We start from the raw sequence: 25,248 nt of genomic DNA on the forward strand, positions 1-25,248 counted from the left end.
CTTAAAATGAATATTATTTTGCATGATAGATAGGCAACATGCAAAAAGAAAAAAAAAGACACAAGAAAAACATTGCTTTATAAACCTTAAGACCTAATAAAAAAATGTGATATTTAATGTATGAAAGCATTGTAATGTTTACTGATAACCTACCAAATTTTGTTAACATTCACTTACTACTTTAAAAGTTATAGCATGAAAACTATAACAAGCACAAAATGGTCACGAGGTCAGTCCCAGGGACCGAGCCCATGCTGAAAAAGAGTTAAAAATTTTATCTATTTAGCACAATTCTCTCAGGCTAATGTAAAACAAATTCCAGGACTTTCCAGGATCAAGCTATCTTTTTTTCAAGGACCTAATTTACTGATTTTAACAAAACATGAACTCCACCCAAATTAATTAACTAATGTTTCATTATATTTCATACAAAAATAGAGTAAAAGCTGAACATAATATTCCAGTAGTAACAGTATCATTTGAGTTACTGGAAAAAAAAACTTATTGAAGCAAAACAAATACTACAAAACAAGCCAATAAAAGAAATTCTTTGTAACCAAAAAGTATTGAACAAAGTGGTAATGAATTATTCATCATTTAAATTCTTCCCAACTTCAGTTTAATAACAAGTGATAAAGAATTGTGTCTTTCTCCCAAATACTGTGCAGCTAAAAACACCTCTAGCATGTACTTAAAACACAGTTAATATTTATTGATCATACTAGTTAAACTTGACAAGAGGATAGAAAGTCAGATTATACCTTATTTGCTGCTGAACATAGATCACAGACACATCAGAATGTCAACTAAACCAACATAGCAAAATGTGAACACACATCGTTACCAAGATAACCCAAAATGTGAACACATATTGTTACCAAGACCATTCAAAGTGTGAACACACACTGTTACCAAGACCATTCAAAATGTGAACACATATTGTTACCAAGACCATTCAAAGTGTGAACACACATTGTTACCAAGATCACTCTCATATTGTTGCATGCCTTAACAATGTTATATACTTCATGTTTTTTCCCCATTCAGTTACATTATTTTTAAACACTTTCTCAATTCAATGCTAAAATTTCACTTAAGAAAGACTTTTTGAGTAAACTGGAAACTTTGTGGGTCAATAAAACCTTTATATTTCAACATGGTGTTCATCTGATTAGTTCATCCAATAACACATACCCACATTTAAGCATTATTTATGATAATAATTGTTCAGAATCGAATATATTTGTTGTCAAGGGTGTTGTCATTTGTTTCAGTTGTCACAGGGTATGATGATTGAAAATAAAACCATGAACCAATCTTTTATGAATTTTATCTATTTTAGATTTGAAAAAAAATTAAGAACACAAAGAGACAACATAATATTAATAACATACATCACAATATTGTATTAAAAAGTTCTGACTGTCCTTTAAAAGCAGAATAATGTCCAAGAAATAATTTGTAATTGGGATCCAAAGTTTCAATAGTCACATGACAACAGTTCAAAGCTTGTTACTGATCATTGTTGTATTGAACTTGTTTACACTGACAATATCCTTCCAACAATAGTCACATGACAACAGTTCAAAGCTTGTTACTGATCACTGTTGTATTGAACTTGTTTACACTGACAATATCCTTCCAACAATAGTCACATGACAACAGTTCAAAGTTTGTTACTGATCAATGTTGCCAAGTCAGCTTATTTCCCATTTATGAGTCACATTTTCTAGATTGTTTTTGTGAAACTGAAATAAACAGAATGATACAGCTTGTCATAAATAAAAATTGGCAATGTGGGAGCAATGAGGTTAATTTTTCGAAGTCTTTTGCATGACCTTCTGATAAAAAAAACACATTGTTTTTAAAGATTTCCATCATTAAAAATATTTGTTTACAAAATTTCATGACCTTCATGGCCTGTGCAAACCTTCCCTAAGACTGAAGGAAGACCTTGGACAAGCTAAGGTACATTAACATAACTGAATGACCAATTAAACAGTTAGTAAAAATGGCATAAATTCAGCAGGATCTTTGTTAAGTAAAGTACTTACACAAGTTAAAAATATCAAAAGAAAAACAAAAGCTTTTGCATAATATCAAAGGATACAAGCAACATAATGTTGAGAAAACTCATGTTCTGATGGATAAATAGCTTGAAAAAACACATCTCGATAGGCTTCAAACCATGGTGTAGACGCTGAGAAACATAAGGTAAATATTTTTTATTATTTATAATAAATCAAACAATCCATCAATGTCAATTTTTCTTTGTCTTGTATAAAAGTTCAACATTCAATCTCCTGTTTTATAATCTTTAATCAATTTTTTATGTATATTAAGCACCAAATATCTATCAAAATTTAGTAATAAGATGTAAAAACTTAATTCTCAATTAGTTCATTTCTAACAATGCTGAAACCTGAGTTCGATAGTAATTTTACTTTCCTGTGGGAAAACAACAGGTATGAAGAGTGTTACAGCAAGCTTCCAGTTAACTTGAAACAAGAATAAAAACAGCAGATATAAGACAAGTGTTACATCAAGCTTCCTGTTAACTTGAAACAAGCATACAAACAGCAGATATAAGACAAGTGTCACAGCAAGTTTGCTGTTAACTTGAAACAAGCATAAAAATAGCAGATATAAGACATGTGTTACAAGTTTACAGTTAACTTGAAACAAGCAAAAAAAAACAGCATATATAAAACAGGATTTTATAAACAGCATGTTTCTCATGTTTTCTACTAACCCAAAACAAACAAGATTAACAATATAAACAGCATTGTACCTGATGTTTCAAACTTTCCTAGTAACCTAAAGCTTTTATTTACTCTGCTAATATGGCATGAGCTTAGCTTTCCAGTATATCATTAAAATGACATCAAGCTCAAATTTATTTCAATAAAACTTTTATGTAACCTTCCTAGCGTGGCGTGTGTACATCTACCTCAGCTTTCCAGTATATCATTAAAATGACATCAAGCTCAAATTTATTTCAATAAAACTTTTATGTAACCTTCCTAGCGTGGCGTGTGTACATCTACCTCAGCTTTCCAGTATATCACCAAGCTCAAATTGCAAAAAACTCTGAAATTTCTAATCACATACAAAGAAATAAGCAAGAAATAATAGTTTTATGTATTTTTTTTATCTATTTTTTGACATACACATTTTCTTGTGTTTCATGCAAACTGTCTTACATAAGAAGTTCCTTGATATGTAAAATATTTTTATTTTATCTTAGAAGTTACTTTTTGATTCAGGATTCTTTTTTTTAATCGAATACGTAAAATACAAATTATTGTCATTCTGTACTAGTCAAAGTAATGATGAAAAAAGGATTCTAGTGTCTAAAGGAAGTAATAGTTACACACATATACTTCTGTGACAAACAGAAATAATTAACATTAATCACAACATATTATTTCTTTTAATTTAGCTATCACGCTTCTCTATAACTTTGTGAATAATAACATAAAACTGAAAATTATTGGCTTTAACAAAGAGCAACTATGTTTTCACTTATATCTTCAGTTTCAACAATCAGTTAATCTCAGTAAACTTCAAGCAAATTTACTAATACTAAATAGAATGTACTATTTAAATTTCAAAAACAAATCTGCAAAAACTTGTTAAAAAGTGTAAAGCACAACAAAAAACTGACAAGGTTAAATTTGATTGGAAAGAAACTGTGAATAATGTAGACATACTAAACATGTTTTATTTAAATACAAAGTGAGAGTTTAAAAACAGCTAAATACCTTAAGCTACATCTTTATTGCTGTAATTACGTCTATTGCCCAATTTAAGGTAGAGACTGTTTGTTTCTTATTAGACAACAAGTTTACACAAAGGAATATCTGTGCTCTGCCCACAAATGTTCCGATAAGACATGCAGAATGTTCTATAAATCAAATTTTTTTCATTATCCTTATAAATCATGGGTGATCAATCTTCTATTGTATCAGCATAATGTACTTCCATACACAGTATTGATGCAATCAATATTCTATACTATTATAACAGTATTAAATTTGGTATGTGAAAACGATGAGGTCATATCAGACACTACTGCAATCACTACGTTATTTTTGACACAAGTCCTACTTCTTTCAGAAGCAAGTGACAAAAAAATGACCACATATACAAATAAACAAACATAACATTGTGTATAATGAAACATAAACGATACAAATCAATTTCCTTCACTTACTATGAATATTTAATTCATAAGAGCCAATAATCACAGTTGTTTTGTTAGAATCATCAGGAATAGGGCTACTTGTTACAGCATCATTAAGAAGTTTCTTGGCTAGGGCAGGTTGAGGTGGTTGCCACCAGATGTCTCTCATGCACACATGAAAGTGTTTGAGAGTAAAGCTGAAGTTTGATGGATCTCGTATTGTTGCTGTAACACAAATCAAAACACAATTGTTTTTTTTTAAATCACAGTTGGAAAATTATAAAAGTTACAAAAACGTTACAAGAATAAATTTTTTCATCTGATTATTAATATCAACTGAATACATATTTTCCAACTAAAATATTTTCTTCTGGCTGAAAAAAAGAAAAAAAACTTTTACATTCAATCTATAAGTTAAAAAGGTGATTTAGTGAAAAACAAACAAACATTAAAAGTGAGTTTTTAAATGCAACTACATCTGGTTGCAAGACTTATCAACTTCCTTATATTGGCTAACAAGTCAGCTTGTTCATGTTTGGTTTCATCTTTCAAGTGGGTCAAATGTGGAGTTAAACTCAAGACAAGCTTGTGCTACTCAGATAAACATATGTATGCACTGTACTGAGCAGAAACTCTTTCAATGAGATTTCTCTGCTGGTACAAATGTAATCTTATCTGAACCTATGGAACCCCAGACACATCTATGCATTTTTCCATGTATAAATCTGAATAAAAAGGTATATATAATAATGAATTTTTTTATGATTTCCAATAATGAACCACATTTTTTAGTTAAATGATAATTTTCAAAACTTAATTTTCTCTACTTTTATTAATTATATTTAGAGAAAAGACAAAGAAAATATATATTTCTTTTATTCTCTCTCTCAACTACTCCAGTTACATCCTTCATATGCCATTTACAGGTCTCATTGACATATAATTGTATATTATCATTCCCTCTATATGAAGGCTAGGCTTTGTTTTTTATATGGGTATAATCTTCACCTGTCTTATGTTTGGCACAAAAAGATCCCTTATGTGATTTCATTTTGTGTACAAAACATCTCTGGTGTAAAGAAGAGTAAGTTTAGTGAATTTTAGTTTAATTATAGAAACCTTAATTTTGAGAATGTAATTTATTCTATAATTACATAAATGCTGATGTAAAGATAAGCCTTTCACTGTCAGAGGTCATCAGTGGTCCATCAGCTACAACACAAAAACAACATATCAAATGCTGCCTATGGGAGCTACATGATAAGAGAGAAAAGCCATCAGTGGAAGTGACCTAAAAACATAATAAATATATGAAAGATGGCAAGATAACATTAATGACAATCACTAAAACAAGAGAAAGCAGATTATACAAGGTAATGACACATCTGTATAGTAGATGTCCGAGACCCAACAATTCTGTACTATTGGGAGAATACACTCGGAGATCAACAGACTTGATGTGATGACACACTTAAACTTGGAACCCCTGATGTACAGCCAAAGTATTTCTCGGTATTCTGAGTTGGGAAGGTGTTCAAGCAAATGAGTCATTCCAAAATTAAGACTATCAACTATCTTATCAAATTGCTTCAACATACAATTCCAGTACTACCAAACATAAATATTAAAATGTCCAGCCAATCAATCTGAATAGGCACTGAACTTTCCTCAAAGATTAGAATCAGAACAAAAATGTAAAAAATTCTGGAACCTAACACACAAAAAATTAATCCACCATTTTCACTGGGAATAATGGTTAAACGGAGTAACTAACAAATGAAAAACTGAAACTACTTAATAAGGATGCAAGGAATATGAGGTGAATGTGTTAAAAACTTCCTCAATATGGTCCACAGGATATCTTCTACGAGTGTTCAAGCTGTCGGTGCTAAAACCCCAACAAGATGTTGAACATGATGGAATGAGCCTTAGTCATAGAATTATCACAACACGTCCGCATGTTGATAAGAGATTGTGTTCTTAAATGTCAAGTTTAGACAGAAATCTCTTGTACAGTCAACATCTTAAAAATGGGTGAACAACTTATTGTGGGAATGGTACAAGGGTTATGTACAAGTAACATGACCAACCACATCAACTTGTAACCTTTGTAAGAACCCTCACTGGAGTCATAAGTTATATTATGATCCTGGACATGGTTAGTTTAAATCTCAACAAATATCATTTGGATACCTATCAAAAGAATACTTGTGGTGACCAAAGAGGACTACAAAAGCAATAAATACCTTGGTTTGATTGAAGATGAGGCTTTGAAGTCCAGATCACCCACACTACTTCCAACATGAGTTTAACATGCCCAATATATGCCACATGGCTTAATTATGGTAAAGAAACAGGAAAAAGTTAGTTGTAAGAGGACTGATAAATGTATGAACACTCTAGATGTACATGTACTTCACATTTAAGGGTTTGTTAAGACTGATAAATGTCTGAACACTATAGATGTACATGTACTTCACATTTAAGGGTCTGTTGTAGCTGATAAATGTCTGAACACTATAGATGTACATGTACTTCACATTTAAGGGTCTGTTAAGACTGATAAATGTCTGAACACTATAGATGTACATGTTCTTAACATTTAAGGGTCTGTTGGCCAATAAAAAAAAAGAAAGAAAACCAAACACAAATCCAACCCTAAAAATTTAATTATTTATCAAGTATTCCCTTAAATTTCCATGATTCACTACATTCAACAAATACAAATGAAAACTACTCTGTTAGAAAATTAAAACTGTCTAAGCTGAAAATGACTCCTAACCTGCCATTAAATACATAAAAAGTTGATGTACCTACACTATCAATTCCCTTAATAACCTGAAATACATAAATCAGATCCCTTCTAACTCTTCTGTTTTCAAAAAGAAAATTTCAAAGATCTAAACTGAACAATTACAAAATTAGAAGGAAAAGAAGCATGGGTTCAGTATGACATATCCATTGTAAAGCTGGAAGTAAAGGCAAATAGTGTGAACAACTGTTATCTAATTATTCTTCAATACCTGCTGTACGTACCTTCATGAGTATAAGTTATTTAAATCCAAAGTGAATGCTGAAATTTTTTGTGCCCCAAGACATGAAGAAAAAGCATGACTATATAGATGTATACGAGTATGTAATGACAAGATTTTTCAGTAAAATAAAACATACTGATCCTCTTGTAAAAGTTTTACTATTGAAAAAATTGTTCAGTAAATGAAACCCTGTAACAGTTTAAATTATGATAACCCATATGCATTTCCCAATTTTTGTCCAAATCACAAAATGATCTAATTCCTTTTGTGGAACAATGGCATCTTATTTACAGCCAGCAACACTCAAGATCTTTCAAACAATGGCATCTTATTTACAGCCAGCAACACTCAAGATCTTTCAAACAATAGCATCTTATTTACAGCCAGCAACACCCAAGATCTTTCAAACAATGGCATCTTATTTACAGCCAGCAACACCCAAGATCTTTCAAACAATGGCATCTTATTTACAGCCAGCAAAACTCAAGATCTTAATATTATCAGCAATTCTAAGCACTTTATAGACCAGGTATTTATCTATGTGAATTATGCAAATCAAGAAGAGCAAAGCTCCCAACACTGACCCCTGAGGTACCCCGCTAGTGGCATTAATGCAGTTTGACTGAGCTCCATTTATATAACCCTCTGTTGTTTTTTTCAACCAAATAAGCTAACTTATCCCAAACACCAATATATATATATATATATCAAATCCATAGTTATACTACTATCATCATAAGCAATAACTTCTTAAAAGAATTTAAAAAGATTAACAAGACAAAATTTTCCTCTAGTGTTGCTAGTGCTCTATCTAATTGTTATTTATTTAAAACACCAAATAAAAACATGTACAAAGAATACAATGTCTTATAACTATTGCAATTTAACTAATTCAGCTATAAGTGGATAAGAGTAATTCCATTAGCTGATCAAGATGACTCAGTGATAGCAAAGAATGAAATTGTAGATTGAATAATTCATAAACTGTTATCAGAATAAAGAGTCTTGTAAGGAAGTCATTAAACAAACATATTCTCTCCAGATTGGTTATAAATAATCCAAAAGCAAATATCAGAGAAAATATCTGACATTCTTTTGAAAGACATGATATGATAGGGGGTGACATGGCATGCGAGTTTAATTTTCTGGTTTATATCTCAGTAAAGCAAGAAGGTTGAAGGATATAAAGTTAGATTATGTTTTAGAAATATCTATACTATAAGCGTGTAATTTGTGTTAAACTTATGCAGGGATAGAAATAATATCTAAAATGGACAATTCTGAGTAAAGAAGTGACAAATGACATAGCGAAGTGAAAATTAAGATAAGAAACTAGCTCAAATAAATTTTGAATGTAACTCTGTAGAAAAGTCATGACATGCACTTTTACTTGCTCGTATCCATAAGGTTAAAAGGAGAAGCCAGGCAACTTGAGATCAAACTTAAATCCCACCGAAGTAAATATCTAGGCATTCGTGGAAAACGTAATGAAAAAGCTTGAAAAAAGAATTTGAAAAAGTGAGGTTGACTTCTGTGACAACTTGAAGTGGTTGAGAGTGCAATAGAAGCAGACAAGTCCTATTTATTAAAGAGGTACTTGAAAAAAAAACGCACACTGTTGAGAAGCTGCAGGAAGACAAGTAACTGAATTTCACAGGCACCAACTTCTAGAGACAGACCAACAAGATTGTTACACTGACGTCTGCAAGGATGTGACAACATTGGAATTATCTCAGAAGCCAGATCCAATAACAAAGAACTTCATAACTGCCAGCTGTGAAGCCATCATTGTGGAAGATGTCCCAAAAATATAATAGATTTCTCACAATCCACCTCAAAGAAGAAGCTAGCTAGATAGGTAATGTGACATAAGACTGAATGAGAATCTGCCAATCAACAATGTAATGATGACAATCGAAACTGTAGTTGTTGCCCAGCTAGTTGTTTGACTAGATGCATGAAGATATAGTGTGCCAAAGCCAGACCGAAAATGGAGGAGAGTAAAGAATTAAAACCACTCCAAAATGTGAAAAACAAAAAATTAAACTGATGTTGGAGAAGACAGCACATGTAAATAAGCATCTCTTGACTTCCCCGTCATCTTGATGAGAGAACTATCAAACAATCATAAGATTCTCATGGGCTCCACCTGGAAAGTAAGAATATCTAGATAACAAATAAGATGTGAGAGATCTAATTCCAGTCTCCAAGCTCCTGTTTTCTTTGGCACCACAAAGATATGAGAGTAAAAAACCCAGGGAAACATGAAATATAAGACTAATATTCCCTTGTTGCGGAAAAAGTTCGAAACTCCCAGATACAAAATTAAATAGAAGCTGCAAGATTCAAAATTGAAAGAGATGATGATGAGTAGAAAATCGAACTGAAGAATTAAACCCAAGAAACACAAATAAGAACCACAGATGAACAAAACTCTGAGATGTGCCCAAAAAGTTGGGTAAAATACTAATCCAGAGTCAATAAGTGAGTCGTAAAGATCCACCATGCATACATCAAAATTAGGCCCCCCAAAAGGTATAAATAGATGTAACAAGCATCGAGAAACATTACACACAGAACTCTGGAAGGGAATAACCGGAAGCAAAATGAAATCCTAAGTCCTAACCAACTCCTTCTGACAAGCTTTACCCTGAATGGGAAATAGAATGTAATACTTTCAATGAAAAATCAAAGCAGGGCTTTTTATGTTATTTATTTTATTGTTTTATATATTGAAGCCAGTTGATTAAAAATGAGTACATTTCAACACATTCTTTGGCTATTGTCTGTCTGCTGTTTCCACTCACCTCACATTACTTATATGTCTATCACTTAATCTTCTGCCCACCTTCTATATTCTAGACACCAATGTATTATAGGCAACATCGATAGTCTCAACATCAATGAATTATTGATAAAACTTCCTACAATCACCTGCTTTTAACTAATATTATAACCAAAACTAAACAACAATAAAATATTCACTCACAAAATAAATTAATCAATAATATCTAAACAGTCTTTTATATCATAACAGAAGGTGAGGAAGAGCTTACTTTAAATTGTATTTTGTAAAGGTTTTGAAAAATTCTTGAATGTTTATATTCTTATGGACTTGATGTAAAAGTTAATAACTGGATAGAAATTTCGTTTAAAAGCAAAAAACAGAGTAAATAGACATTTTTTTATTCAAAGAAAGTGACTAATGGAGTCCCTTAGGGGTCTGACTTAAAGACTATTTGTTATTTACAACACTGACTTGGAAAGCTAGTTGAACAATATTCTTATTTGTTGGTGAAACTAAAATGTTACAGAAAGGATTTATTTCTTGCAGAAGAGGAGAACCAAAAATATAAACTCAAATTTACACAAATGACTTCTTGAAGTATCAAGATAAAATGTGACCATGTAAAGTAATGTATATATTGAGAAATCCAGATACAAGCAGTACTATGTGCCATGAAATATTGTGAATGGACTTAACACATTTCAGACAGAGATAAGTGCATCCAAGTCAGCTCTAATAACAATTCAACCTTACCTTGCTTAGCACAAAGTTCAATGCAATTTTCATTGTGACAAACATGCAATTCGGATCCAATATTTTCCAATTATTTGTAATTTTTTACAATTCTCTTTGTAAACTTCATACAGATATTAATATTGGTAGATAAAAAAATATGTTTTTAAGGAGGTAGGCCTATTTTATTTTTAAGTATTAGAACAGCTGGATAAAAAAAAACAGGTTAAGTGAGTAGGCCTAGAGAGTAACGACATTGTACAGTAGGATTTTCAAAGTAAAAAAATTCCTAAAATAACTTAGTATTAAAATATTTTTTTTTACTGAAAATGAGTTAAATTTTATTGTTTTTCTCACGATTCAAGCAATGTGATGCAGTGTTTTTTATCTAAATTGTATGTACCCAAGGTAGCATGTTAGCCACATACTAGTGCAGGGGCTAGGCACATTTGTGTACCAATTGCCGCTATACACATTATCCCCTGCAAGTACACTTTGGTATGTATACATCTCGACTCTTTCACATATTTAAAAAAGGGGTGGTTAATATTGTTACGACAGTGGGGTCACGTGACGAGTATTCTAGAAGATTCGCTGGTGTGTTACTACAGCGGCGGTCACGTGACTACTGCGGAAGTCAAGTGACGCTGGTAGCACGTGTTGAGAGTCTTAGAAGTTTCTAGAACAGGCAGTATTATCGTATACAAGTGCGCTAGACAGTGAGAGAGACAGACGGAGTCAAAGCAGTAGTGGAGACAGAGACGTAGCGGAGACGAAGCAGGCAGAGAGAAAGAAAGACAGCGATTACGGTCAGCAGAAGCTGAGGATAGCAGACACAGAGATCAGAACTATAGTTGGCGGGGGCAGACAATTAAGTCTAAGCGCGATAGAAAGTGAGTGAATTGTTGTGAACTATAGTGTGTGTAACTGTGAAAATTAAGTGTATTACAAAGTTGTATTGACGAAGAATAAACAAGTTTTGTAAAGAAAGGACTTGTATCTTCGAAGAATTAACAAACAAACATACAGAGACATAACAATATGTTGATTTCTTAAGGGATTGATGGACCAATTCAAAATATTTTTTTTATTTTCATCACAGAATGATGTTTGACCCTTGTAAATTTGTATATTTCAACTAGACATTACCAAATCTGTATAAAGTCTCATTGTTAAGGAGGAGAGCAATTCTTTAAATCTTACATCAATTTTACTAACACATCTTAAAGTTCCTATGTGTCTCGGTTCTTCAGGAGAAATAGCTTGTTTGTTATAAAGTAAAAATTTCAAATATATCTTGTAGTGTGAGTGCATCTCCACGTTATTCATCACTTAACAAACTCAAATTATGTCTTTTAATTTTCTGTAAATCACGTCAAGAGCCTCACTAGGCTTGAAAACTAATACTAGCAATCTGGTTAAAAGAAGAACCATAGAATTGTAATTTAATCTTTGTACTGCTAAAACCTAATCCAAACTGGTCTCACTAACCAGTTACTCTTAAGTAGATTTCATTAAATTATAAGCACAACCATACAATTCAGATAAATGTGATCTAGCTGCATGTTGAGGATTACGACAGAATAGAGAGGAACAAAAAATTTTAATTTAGCCATCACCTGGAGAAAAATAATTCTGAATAACAATTTTAAATTAAATTTCAAAAAAAACTAATTACTGTGTTAATGAAACCAAAACAAATCATGATTTGCATGAACAATCAGAGTATCTTTACTCAGTATTTTGAAGACTTTTTTTTTTCTCATAAACTACAATTGCCAGTCCTAATACTTAAGTAACTACTATTAAGAATAAAAATTAGCAGTGGCTACTTCACTAAATAGCAACAATTGCATGACCATTCATAACAAGATAATTACAAGCCACATAGCATATTTCAGATATAGCTGTGTTGGTCTGTAATAACCAAAAGTTGTGTTGACATTGACAGAAAAAACTGTCAATTCAAACATAAGTTAAAATACAGAGTTGTACTTTATCCATACTACATCAGTGTAATATCACAACTTCTTCTTACAAGAACTACAGACACACACACATTAACCATAACTGAAGTTTGCCATCTTGAGTGATACATTATGCATAAGCCAAACGGAAACTTGATTTACATAATTTTTTAAAATTTCAACACTGACCTTCATTTTTCAAGGTACAAAATGGACGTACTAACTGTACAAATGTCAAGTTGTTTTTCTGGCAGATGGCTTCAGCTCCTGAGCTACTGACCACTGCAATCTTTGGGGCAAACACATACTGAATAAGTTCTTGTGCAGTATGCTTAAATGATGACATCTTGTAGAACACCGAGTTCACTTCATTACAACTACTTTGGTGACATTTTTTATTATCTTTGGTTTACTATATACGGGACTAAGTTCACTTGAAGAATTCAGTTATCCTAGAAGAAAACAAATCGTATAAACATATGTTTAGTGTAGGTTAAATGAACACCATATACTAACACATCTTTAAATGTAAAAGTACAATAGTATAACTATGTAAAGTGATTATTATAGTCACAACTTCAATACAATGTCTACAAACAAAACAATGCCTACGGAATGTAGAACCCATTCAAGTCTTAAAATAAACAAGTATGTGAAAAATAAGAATAGTCTACTATCACAGCTCTAATTTATTTCTTTTTCTTAACTCAAGTTCAATAAAATGACAATTTTCAGAAATTCTACATGTTTTTTTGCCATTGGAAGTGGACCTTGTAGTGATTAAAGTTCAATAAATGATAATGTTAGGGAATGATTACAAGAAAGAGAAGTCACTTCTACATGTACAACATTAATAATTTAAGCAAGTCAGTGACTACATTTACCTTGCACAACCACTGTGACTCGTTATATAATAAAATACACGTGCTGAGCTATCATCCACCATCTAATTCCAGAAATAAAAAAATCTAAAATATAACTGATTTAAAAATCGTTTTCTCTTTAATTCAAGGTACATCTGAACTACAGCATATTTCTAGGACTTCTCTGTTAACTTGGGGTGCATTAATGTACTTTATCAACTAATGTTTTAGTAAGCATCATCTCTGATGAAACTTACAAAAAAGTAGTAACATTAATTTTCAGAGTTTGCAAAGTTGAGACTTTCAAATCAAACTTGAATAATGTGGGAAGAACTGTATTTTTTATGATTCTATTTACTACAAATTCACGGATGATAGCCTTTCAGTATAGACGGTTATTTACGATACTAGGGTCAGATGAAATCGATAGATGTAGTATCCATGCTATCATCTTTCAGTTTATCATTTTTCACATAAAATTACCAAAACTGAAAGACAACACAACACCAAATAGTGATGGGCTTGCTCCAAATGAGCTTGACAACACAACACCAAATAGTGATGGACTTGACCCAAATGAGCTTGACAACACAACACCAAATAGTGATGGGCTTGACCCAAATGAGCTTGACAACACAACACCAAATAGTGATGGGCTTGACCCAAATGAGCTTGACAACACAACACCAAATAGTGGTGGGCTTGCCCCAAATGAGCTTGAATGTATTCAAAATTATGATTAAATCGATTAATGTCATGCAAAATAATCAACTAATCAAACTTAATGTTTCAAATATGCAAGTAATCAAAATACTGCCATCATGGTTGCTCATTATTATTTAAAGTTATTTCAAGGTTATACAGGTTAATCATTTAGTTACAACTCACAAAAATAATGAACTAATTAAAATTAATATTTCTGATTTTTACTACTTTTGATAATTCTAACTATTCTAGTCTCATCATTTAACTGAACGTAAAGGATCAACATGTCTGATGATTAATCAATTAGAGTATTACACTTATACTTCAATTCTACTCCTAACAACTTCATTTTTACACACTGTTATTCTTCATCCTTCAAATAACCTTCAACTTGTGTCCTCTTAATCTTTTGTCTTCAAAATATACATGCAGCCCAAAGAAGTCAAGAGGCCTTTGTCTTATCACTCCCTTCTGATAATCCCTTACCATTCTTTTTTTCCTCAAGAGAAAATAAGTTCTTAGGTTTTAACCTTTTCATAAAAAATAACCCATTCCTATTTCCAAAATCATCCTAGTAGCCTTCCTCTGAACCCTTTCCAATAACTCAGCATCCTTTCTAAGGTAAAGAGACCAACTGAGGCTTAACTGGTGATTTGTATGGATAGATAACTACCACTTTTGACTTGTAAATGATGAGTAAAAAAATATACCGTAAAATTATATTAGTTTTATTATTAGCAACAGTGCACTGTCTCAGTGGTTTGAGTGACTTGTCTGCCACTATGGCAAGATTCTTTTTTTCAGTCATGCTATTAAATGTAAGATCCAAATACATCATCTTAGCTCTTATTGTAATTAAAGGTTAATGTCAAATGTGTCCAACTATCCAAATCATTCTGTGGTATCCCTCATCATCCTCAACACAGTCAGAAATACCCAAGAGTTTAATGTCACCCAAACAACTTGTATTAATTTACTTATCATGCCCCATATCAATATCATTTATGTAAATAAGAAAAAAACAAAGATCCAACCATTGACCTAAGGCACCGTATTAGTAACAATGGTCCAGTTTGACTAAAAATTAAGTTCAAGGAAAATTAAATACAAGTTCTTAATTTTCATGAATATAATTATGAGAACATGAGAAAAGTTTAAAAGATGAGTCAAAAGGTAATCTTGGCTAGGTTTGAGTAAGTTTTACAACTGTGACTGCTTAATGATCAAGAAGTTTACATGGTGGGAGACTATCAAATTAAGTTTACTAACAAACTGTTTGTACTAAAGATAACCGAAAGACTAGGACTAAAACTTTTTTGCTTGTCAGGTATTAAAGTACAGGACATTATAGAGTATAGTTAATGTACAAAAGGGCATTTTTTTTTGTAGAACACATAGGAATGAATAATATAAATATGAAGAGCTGCTTTAAAGTATAAGGAACTCATTCAGATATATAGAGATGGAAACAGATGTGTGTTCATTTCAGGAGTAGTTTCTTCTGGCTAGTTGAGAGAATGAAACATTTGGCAGGATCCCCGAGGATAAGAGGTAATCTTATTGTAGTTTTCAAGCTTATCATGTGAAGGTGGGTGATCAACAGGATAAAGGCATACAATTTACCTGTAGATAATACTATTAGAAATTTCAGTTTTACTATTTAGAAAAGACAAGCTAGTCTTCTGTTAAGACAGTTCTATTTTATAACAGGGTGGTTGACTTGTAGGAATGAGCTAATATTGACAAAATAATGGAGGTGAGCACTTTACGGAAGTTTGAGATGGTCAGCTTTGAAGGGACAAATTGTTGTCTTATGTTACATTATGAAAATGCCATAACTTGAACATATAAGTAGGCTTTAGGTAAAATCCCAGTTTGTCTACTCCCATTGGCAATAGACTAAACTGGAGTAAACAAAATGGGAATAAATCTAAAAAATACAACCATCAGGTTGTCAAATATAGAATCAATCTAAAAAAAATACAACCATCAGGTTGTCAAATATAGAATAAAGCTAAAAAAATACAACCATCAGGTTGTCAAATATAGAATAAATCTAAAAAAATACAACCATCAGGTTGGTATTTTTTTAGATTTATTCTATATTTGTCAACCTGATGGTTGTATTTTTTTAGATTTATTCTATATTTGACAACCTGATGTTTGTATTTTTTTAGCTTTATTCTATATTTGAAACCATAAGGTTGTCAAATATAGAATAAAGCTAAAAAAATACAACCATAAGGTTGTCAAATATAGAATAAAGCTAAAAAAATACAAACATCAGGTTGTCAAATATAGAATCAATCTAAAAAAATACAACCATCAGGTTGTCAAACATAGAATGAATCTAAAAAAAATACACCCATCAGGTTATCAAATATAGAAAAAGGTTTAGAAATATACAACCATCAGGTTATCAAATATAGAATATGATTTAGATATAAAAATATTTTGTCACAGTTATAGAAACAAAGCATTTTTGTATTTATACTGTTTACAATATGATGCAATAGACTTTTAAAACATTCACACATTGATTATTTTTTTATATATACATGCACGTATACACTACAAATATATCATATAAACTAACCTAGCTTGTTCTTTTAAAACATTCACACACATTGAATCTTTTTGTTATATATACATGCACGTATACACTACAAATATATCATACATATCTTGAAGGCAACCCATTCCAAAGGCCAACCACCATTAGAAAAACACAGCTATTTTAGCTGAAAACAATTCCTACACTGCCAAAATTTATATTTGTTTTCCTTAGTATTACCATCCTCACTACTATATACAAAAAGATGATGCATCAACACTATCAGTACCCTTGACAATCTTAAACCTTTCAATCAGATCCCCTCTCTTTTCTTTAAGAGAAAACAATTTCAAAGATTTTCATCCCAGATATCATCTTAGTAGCCCTCCTCTGAACCTTTTCCAACAATTCAATGTCTTTTCTAAGGTAAGGATCCCAAGACAGAACATGGTACTCCAAGTTTGGCCTAACCAATAACCTATATCAGGACATTAAAACCTTGTATTCAGTATTTTTGTAGATACAACCTAAAGCCCTACCATTAGCAACAGCACATTGCTTCGATGACTTATGAAACTGAACAACCAGAACACCAACATCTTTTTCTTCCATTAAACTGTTAAAGTTATTCCCATCAAATTTATACTCATGATTCAAATTCTAATATTTCACGTGCATTATCTTACATTTATAATAGTTAAAAGCCGTCTGCCATTATTTTCCCTATTCACCAAATAGTCTAAATCTTTTTTGTAAGTTAGCAACATCCTCTTCACAGGCAGCAACACCCAAAACTTTAATATCATCAGCAAATATAAATAACCATTCCTTCAACTACATCACTGATGTCAATCAAATAGAGGAAAGGTTCTAACACTGAGCCCTAAAGTATACCATCTGTGACATTAATTCAACTTGCCTTAACTCCATTTATAAAGATTTGTTTTATTCCATCCAGCCAGTTTTCTATCTAATGAGCCAACCTATCCCCCACATCTACAGAGATAACCTTTTACACAAGCCTTTTATATAGCACCTCATCAAAATCCAGACATGTATCCTAATCTACATAAGCAGTAACCTCTTCAAAGAATGACAAAATATTTAGTATGGGAAGATTTTCCTCTAGTGAAACTATACTGATTATCCAACAAAACTTTAAGAAAGACTTTGCAAAGCATCTTTTACCAGACTTTCAAAAACTTTTTCCACCACTGATGGAAGACTAATAGGCCTATGATTAGTGTGACAATTTTCATTACCTACCTAGAAAGGGGGAGTAGCTTTAACTTCTCATCTTCTGGCACTTGTCCACTATTCAAGGACTTAAAAGGAATAATAGCAAGGGTTCACATGTCCAATCCTTAATTAACCTCCTTCAAATGGATGACTATTACATAATGGGAACTAGTGACATTTTGTGACACTAAGAAAATAATGTCAATAAAACAATTTAGATTATAAGTTTTTTAATAGCGATAGACTTTTAAAAAAAGGACGGGTTGAAGTAAATCTTCTGAATTTTATGATGAGGGACCCACTTTTTGGAAAATAAAACTTGGAGACCGCTTGAATAAGAAATAGCTCTTTATGTAAGGGATGAACTGCAGATTACTGGGATTGAAGATGTAAAAAACAGTAGTCAAGGGGATTGAAGGATTGAAAGTTTTTAATTGGCAATTGTTATAGGCCACTTAATCAGGCAAATGAGGTCAATGAAAAATTGTATAATAAGATCAACTAAGAATACTAATGCAATAATTATAAGACTAAGTTTAGAGACAACGATTGGGATTTTATCGAGTCAAACAGAGAATGATAGAGATTTCTCGAAGTGGATCAAGATCATTTTCTACATGTATACCAATTGGCAATTAGTTTGAAATCCACTTCTACATGTATACTGAATGGCAATGGCAAGAGAGTTATCAAAGAGAGAGGATGCCATTTTAGATTTATCATTGACCACTAACGGTTGCAACAGTTAAAGTAGTGATTATTGCATACCTAGCATATAACCCATCAAAAATAACAGGCAAGTACTACCACCCATTCCCACAGTATACCCTCACCTCACATTTCATAGCTAACTGAAATAAATAAATTTTGCAAAATCAAGTTTGACCAACAAAGAGGCAGAAAAATGCAATTCAGGCAGTCAAACATTTGTAAATTTCTTTGTGAGCCAATCAGAATTAAGACTGTTCATGAAATTAATTTATTCATAGAATAATTATTGGTGAAAATCAGTTAGATTAACAATTTCTAATATATAGAAAAGCCATCACGTTTTGGTAACACTACGTTCCAGCGATGGCTTTTATGTCATGTTGCTCAGCAACAAAAGTATAACCTAATATTGTTGTTAGTCTATGTACTGAAAGTATAAAACGAAATGTATAGATAACAAAATATGAAAAATATTTGTTGATTTACTAATTTAGTCTCCGTTAATTAAAAAGATTTGTTTTTTTATTAAAAACACTGGTGATATAATAAAAAATAGCTTAATTCAGGAAGTTGAATCGATATTTTTACTTTCATAATAAATTTTATGCATTTGGCTCTAGACTAGGTGATTCATTCACTCACCACACTTATACAGCACACACACACCCCTCATGGTACCTTTCACCCATCACCAAAATCACAATAGGCAGACAGTAATCAAACTATTCTAGCTGGATAAATGCTTTTATGACTCCTCCAGTTTTGAGAAATCAAGCATGTGACACACACTGGCTTTTATATAGGTTTGATGTTAATCTAAGAAACAATGAGTAAAAACAAAGGAGAATGTATTATGTTAACCACACTATATCCAGTGCCAATACCAGGGCTCATCATGCCAAATGGGATACAGCAGACATAGTAGTGGTCTAGGCACTATATATATATCATCAATTTTCACAAACAACTATTAAAGTGTAAATAATATTATACATGTAAATTGTATTTATTATTAATTAAAGTTATTTACACATCATATTTTTAAGGTAAGAATTAATAGCAATATTATACTAACACTGATTATTTATTTTCTGTCATTACTGTATTTGAATTAAATTTACTGTCATTCGCAAGAACTGTCAAATCAGCAAGCTAGTCGTTTTGTTCCCACGGTGGGTCATGCATTCACAGCAGTAGTAATTCCAGGAACCCACGAGTGAAAGCCAAGAAGAACATGCTATAAGCTATAACATGTCAACTACACTACATCTAGTGCCAACGAGGCCTTCTGCCCAACAACAGGGCTTATCGGGCCGGCTGGATTATGGCAAACATAGCAGTTGTCATCATATGCAACATGCTGAAATAACACCAATCAAATTTTTGTTCTTAATTTTCAGAAAGTCAATTTCGAGGCCATGAAATAAGATTTATCATTAGTGAGTTGGGATAATGAGTTGAAAGGTTTTTAAAAATAAATTGCTTTCAATTCAAGATAGGCATGTTCTTAAAAAATGAAGAAAAGGATAACATGGAAATCCAAATCTATTTCACTTACTAAAGATAAACAGAGCAAACCAGGGATGAATGCTGTAAGTTTACTTTACAGTTGGTTTCAACCTGCCCCAAGGGCCAGACTGAACCTGTCATACAAGAAAATACCAAGCATTTCTATCTTTTTGTAATATTATATTATTTTGAATTTATCATATATTCTGTATATATATATCCATGCAGGTTTCATGACACATGGTCAAGAAAGACATAACTTAATTTCTTTTTAACTCCCATTATGATTTCTAATCATTAAATTTGATTAATTTAAGCTTGTTCAGCTTAACTGGTTAGTGTTATGACCTACAAAAATAACAATTAATTGAAATTAGGATTTCTGATTATCACTGTTTTTTATTATTCCAAATACCCAACTGATCAAAATATCCCACCATGTGTGGATGTTAAACACAAAGATACATAATAGAGTATCAGTGCACTGCCCACCGTGTTTATCAAAACCAAATTTTTATCATCATAACTTTTGTTTTTAACACATATCCTGACAATAATGGATTTTCTTAGACATCACATTAAAATAATTGATTAGTTGAATGTAATCGATTAACAAGCCCAACAACTGAGTTCAGTAAATTCCACTAATCGCTCAGTTCTACTCAATAACATGACTGACAAAGTTGTGGATAAGTCACTTAAGCCATCAAAGCAGTATCCTGCTGCTAGTAGTAAAGCTAATATAATTTAGGGTTTATTTATCAACATACTAATTACAATTAGTAATTATCTCTATATCAATTATTATATAAGCCTCATTTGGAACACTGACTAAAGTTTGTTATTAACATGTTTGAAGAGGTTCACAGAAAGGTTATTAACATGTTTGAAGAGGTTCACAGAAAGGTTATTAACATGTTTGAAGAGGTTCACAGAAAGGTTATTAACATGTTTGAAGAGGTTCACAGAATGGTTATTAACATGTTTGAAGAGGTTCACAGAAAGGTTATTAACACGTTTGAAGAGGTTCACAGAAAGGTTATTAACATGTTTGAAGAGGTTCACAGAAAGGTTATTAACATGTTTGAAGAGGTTCACAGAAAGGTTATTGCCATATTGGAAGATATTCACAGAAAGTTTACTCATATGCTTCAGGGGATGAAAGAATCTTGTGAGGATAGGGAAAGATCCAAGTTATTCTATCCTGAGAAAAAAAAGGGTAAGAAGTGATCTAATTTAAGTCTATACAATTAACAAGGGAACTGACGGGATAAAAGCCTCCGATTTCTTTGTGCTATACTTTGAATATAATTGGATGAAAGGAATGTCGTTATAAGCTTAAGATTTGGAAAAAAAAAGATAGGTTAGGCTCCAGTTAAAACAGTTTTACCTTTTCTAACAGGCTGACCTAAGGAATACGTTGTTACAGGCAGTAGCAGAGTTTGACCAGTTCTTAATATTTAGAAGTATATTAATACAATTGGAATCTACTCAAAATCAGAAAACTCATATTATTCTCTTTGTCAAAATTAGTTCTTTTAAGGTATCAATACACGTATGTGTGTGTGTGGGCCTTCACAGAAATTCCTAGGTTAAGGGAACCATAGAGCAAAAGAAATGTGTTTGCTGCTAAACTACCTAGCAACTTTATTCCACACATCCCAAAGCCAATACCTCATATAAACTATAAACTAATCTTTACGTATTTGCTTCCTTTTCAGTGCCATAATTTTCTTTTCAGTCCATTTTGGTGTTTAGTATGACCCAAGTCTGACAGTTTATAAAACTTTGAGAGGGGAAATGAAGACTTCCTAAACAATAAAGGGTAGGTTTAATATTTACTCTTTTCAAAAGTGGGTGTGTAAAGGCAGCCAAATTATCCCTTATCGTCCGTATGTTATGATAAATTACTAGAAATTCAAAATCATTGACCTTGTAATTAGGCTTAACTTACCCTCAAAATGAGCTTCAATTCAAGAAATTAAATTATTCTAAAATACCTGAAGACTTGTGGTAAGATGTGCATGTTATACTTCTGAAAATGAGTTTTGGGCTGCGGTTAGGCCTATAGCATATAACTAATATACCATATTTGTATTAGTTTTATGAATACGATCACATTCCCCAAGCGTTTTGAACTACGTAATACAATATACAATACTAATACCAATGCAATAGCTGATATATTGACAAACGCTGTATTTTTTAGTGCACCTACTTACGTTTTGGTATACAGGAAATTAATAGCAACTAACCTAATTTAGGCTATATTATTATTAGCACACATTGCAACTTTATTGAAAATTCTAATTAAAATTCTCATTCACGAGATGGCAACATAGAAATTAATATACAACGCACTCTAGCGACTATTAACAAATCGTAAGTGTGTAGAGGGCATTCTGTTTGTGCGTGTGTACCCTAGGCTGTAAAAAAAGGGAAAGAGTTTGTTTGTTTGTTATAGCAAAGCCACACTGGGCTATATGCTGTGTACATTCCGGGGAATCAAACCCCGGATTTAGCGTTGCAAGTTTGTAAACTTACTGCTGCCCTAGGGAAAGAGAGAAAGAAAAAAGAGAAACAAGTATTACTCATTTTTAATATTATGCATGCCATTATTATTCACTTTTGTTTTGCATTTTCTAACATATCATATTCACCCGCAGGTCGCAGAGCCACCTCCTAATTGGGTCAAAGCCACGGGCGCAAGGCTGCTAAAGGTATTCAAATTCGATGCTAAAGGTATTGTTCATTTGAGACATTATGGAATATGTTTTGAAATTATTCCTTGCAAATTTCCATGTTTTTTGGTGGGGATGGAGCGGGGGTTTGTATCTGTCACATAGATAAGCGTGAAGTAATGCAAATCTGGAGTCGTCGAATAAGTTCTTAATTGTTTACTGAGTCACTTCTGTAGGAAGTCATCCGTGAAATAATTATTATTATTATTTTATGTTTGTAACTAGATAACAGCTTATAGATTGTAGTAAACTAACACAGATATAAGTACGACCTGAAATTCGTTGATGTTGATTAGAGCTAAATGACAGTTGATATTAAATTCTGATTAAAGGAAGCTACCCACATATATCCGAACTAAAAATATATCAAGTAATGAAAATGGCTCATTAAATACATTTTCCTCGTCTTCTTACTCACAATAATTAGAATGCATTATTCCATCATTTGAGTCCTTTCATTGTTAGCCATATTTTCGGCTGTAATCCCATTATAATCTGACAAGGTTCGGCTAGCTTAGGAGATTTGGGTTAGTTCTAAGTACATATACTAAGCTGTAACAATGCAAACTAATCTTCATAATAAAAATTACTGTTAATGAAAATAACGTTAAAGAAAAAGTAAAGTGTAAGTTACTTACAGTACACAACCAATGAGGTTTGCTTCATTCAATATAGTTAATGTAAAGTTCTTTAAAAGGACCTTACACCAATATGGGCAAAGGTTAATATAATATTCCGGAATAACGTCTTGTGGCCAATGAAAGTACACAACCAATAAGGTTTGCTTCGTTCAATATAGTTAACGTAAAGTTCTTTAAAAGGATCTTACACCAATATGGGCAAAGGTTAATATAATGTTCCGGAATAACGTCTTGTGGCCAATGAAAGCCTGCTAAACAGCTTCGACAGTGAACGCTTAGAGCAGCTTGAAAGCTACTACGACATCAGGCCTATATACAGAATGTTTGAAAGGGGATTTTAATTTGTGAAATCAAATGTCAACACATATTGTACACAGCACAATCAGCATGCTAATGCCAGGGGGTCTGAAAGCACATGACTATTTCAAGCCACAAAATGTTAATACTTCATCAGAAGAATGTAAACTATTTATAAAACGTTAAATATCATAAGCAGCTGCGCTATAACTATATAAGCATCATAAATTTACATCACAAAAATAGGGGGTTCAGCCAAACCCCCTCGAACGCCCCTGCTTACTTGCGTGGACAAATGTTATTGCTCAGCTATAAAATTTGGTAGTAGTATAGATAGTTAAAAAACAACAAAAAACTAATGTTTATTAACACCAAAAATAATAAATGATAGAAATTAGAAAGCGTATTTTTTGACTACTGTTTACGATTTAAATTTATTCATTACTTCTAGTTGCTTGCTCCATGTGTGTTTGTTTGTTATGAATTTCGCGCAAAATTACACGTGGGCTATCTGCGTTAGCCATCCCTAACTTAGCAGTGTAAGACTAGAGGAAAGGTAGCTAGTCATCACCACCCATCGCCAACTCTTGGGATATTCTTTTGCCAACGAATAGTGGGATTGACCTTCACTTTATAACGCTCCCATGGCTGAAAGAGCGAGAATGTTTGGTGTGACGGCGATCATGTGTGTTAATATGTTTTAATACTAGGTGAGTTATGTTAGATACACCTTATAATATGTTGAGTACATTGTTCTTATTACCTTGTACTTTTCTATATTTTAACCATAGTATCAATGTACTGACAACATTCGAATAAGCTCAAAATAATAATAATACCCATATATAATGAAAGTAGCAACAATGGTAAATGAACAACTTTTTTCACATATATGTCTTTGTAAGCCTTAAATTACTGCCAAGCTTCTATATTCTGTAATCACTGTACTGGCTGCTTGAATATAGAAAAGCTTTCCAAACGCATCTGCACTGGATAAAGAGTCCAAGTGAGGTACCCATAATTTAAAGCTATATACATCATAGACTATTTCAACTAACGTATACAAGAGAGAAAAACACAAATCCACATCAACCTCTGTAACTACTTGTTTGTTTGTTTTTGAATTTTCGCGCAAAGCTACACGAGGGCTATCTGCGCTAACCGTCCCTAATTTAGCAGTGTAAGACTAGAGGGAAGGCAGATAGTCATCATCACCCACCGCCAACTCTTGGGCTACTCTTTTACCAACGAATAGTGGGATTGACCGTCACATTATAACG

The 25,248-nt window shown here is 32.2% G+C and overlaps 1 protein-coding gene across 1 annotated transcript in view; it reads right to left on the reverse strand.

Moving 5' to 3' along the window:
* The window catches only part of LOC106459973 (trafficking protein particle complex subunit 8-like), a 61,263-nt gene extending 38,621 nt beyond the window's left edge, over positions 1-22,642 (reverse strand). The window contains exons 1-4 of the mRNA XM_022386552.1: positions 22,512-22,642; positions 12,898-13,160; positions 4,217-4,411; positions 2,111-2,200 (exon numbers count right to left, since the gene is read on the reverse strand). Coding sequence (XP_022242260.1) covers positions 2,111-2,200; positions 4,217-4,411; positions 12,898-13,054 — 442 coding nt within the window. The 5' untranslated portion in view covers positions 13,055-13,160; positions 22,512-22,642. The remainder of the gene's footprint in view (positions 1-2,110; positions 2,201-4,216; positions 4,412-12,897; positions 13,161-22,511) is intronic.
* Positions 22,643-25,248: the final 2,606 nt, after the last annotated feature.

Source organism: Limulus polyphemus, unplaced genomic scaffold (assembly GCF_000517525.1).
Source record: "Limulus polyphemus unplaced genomic scaffold, Limulus_polyphemus-2.1.2 Scaffold689, whole genome shotgun sequence".
In the NCBI taxonomy this organism is placed as follows: Eukaryota; Metazoa; Arthropoda; class Merostomata; order Xiphosura; family Limulidae; genus Limulus; species Limulus polyphemus.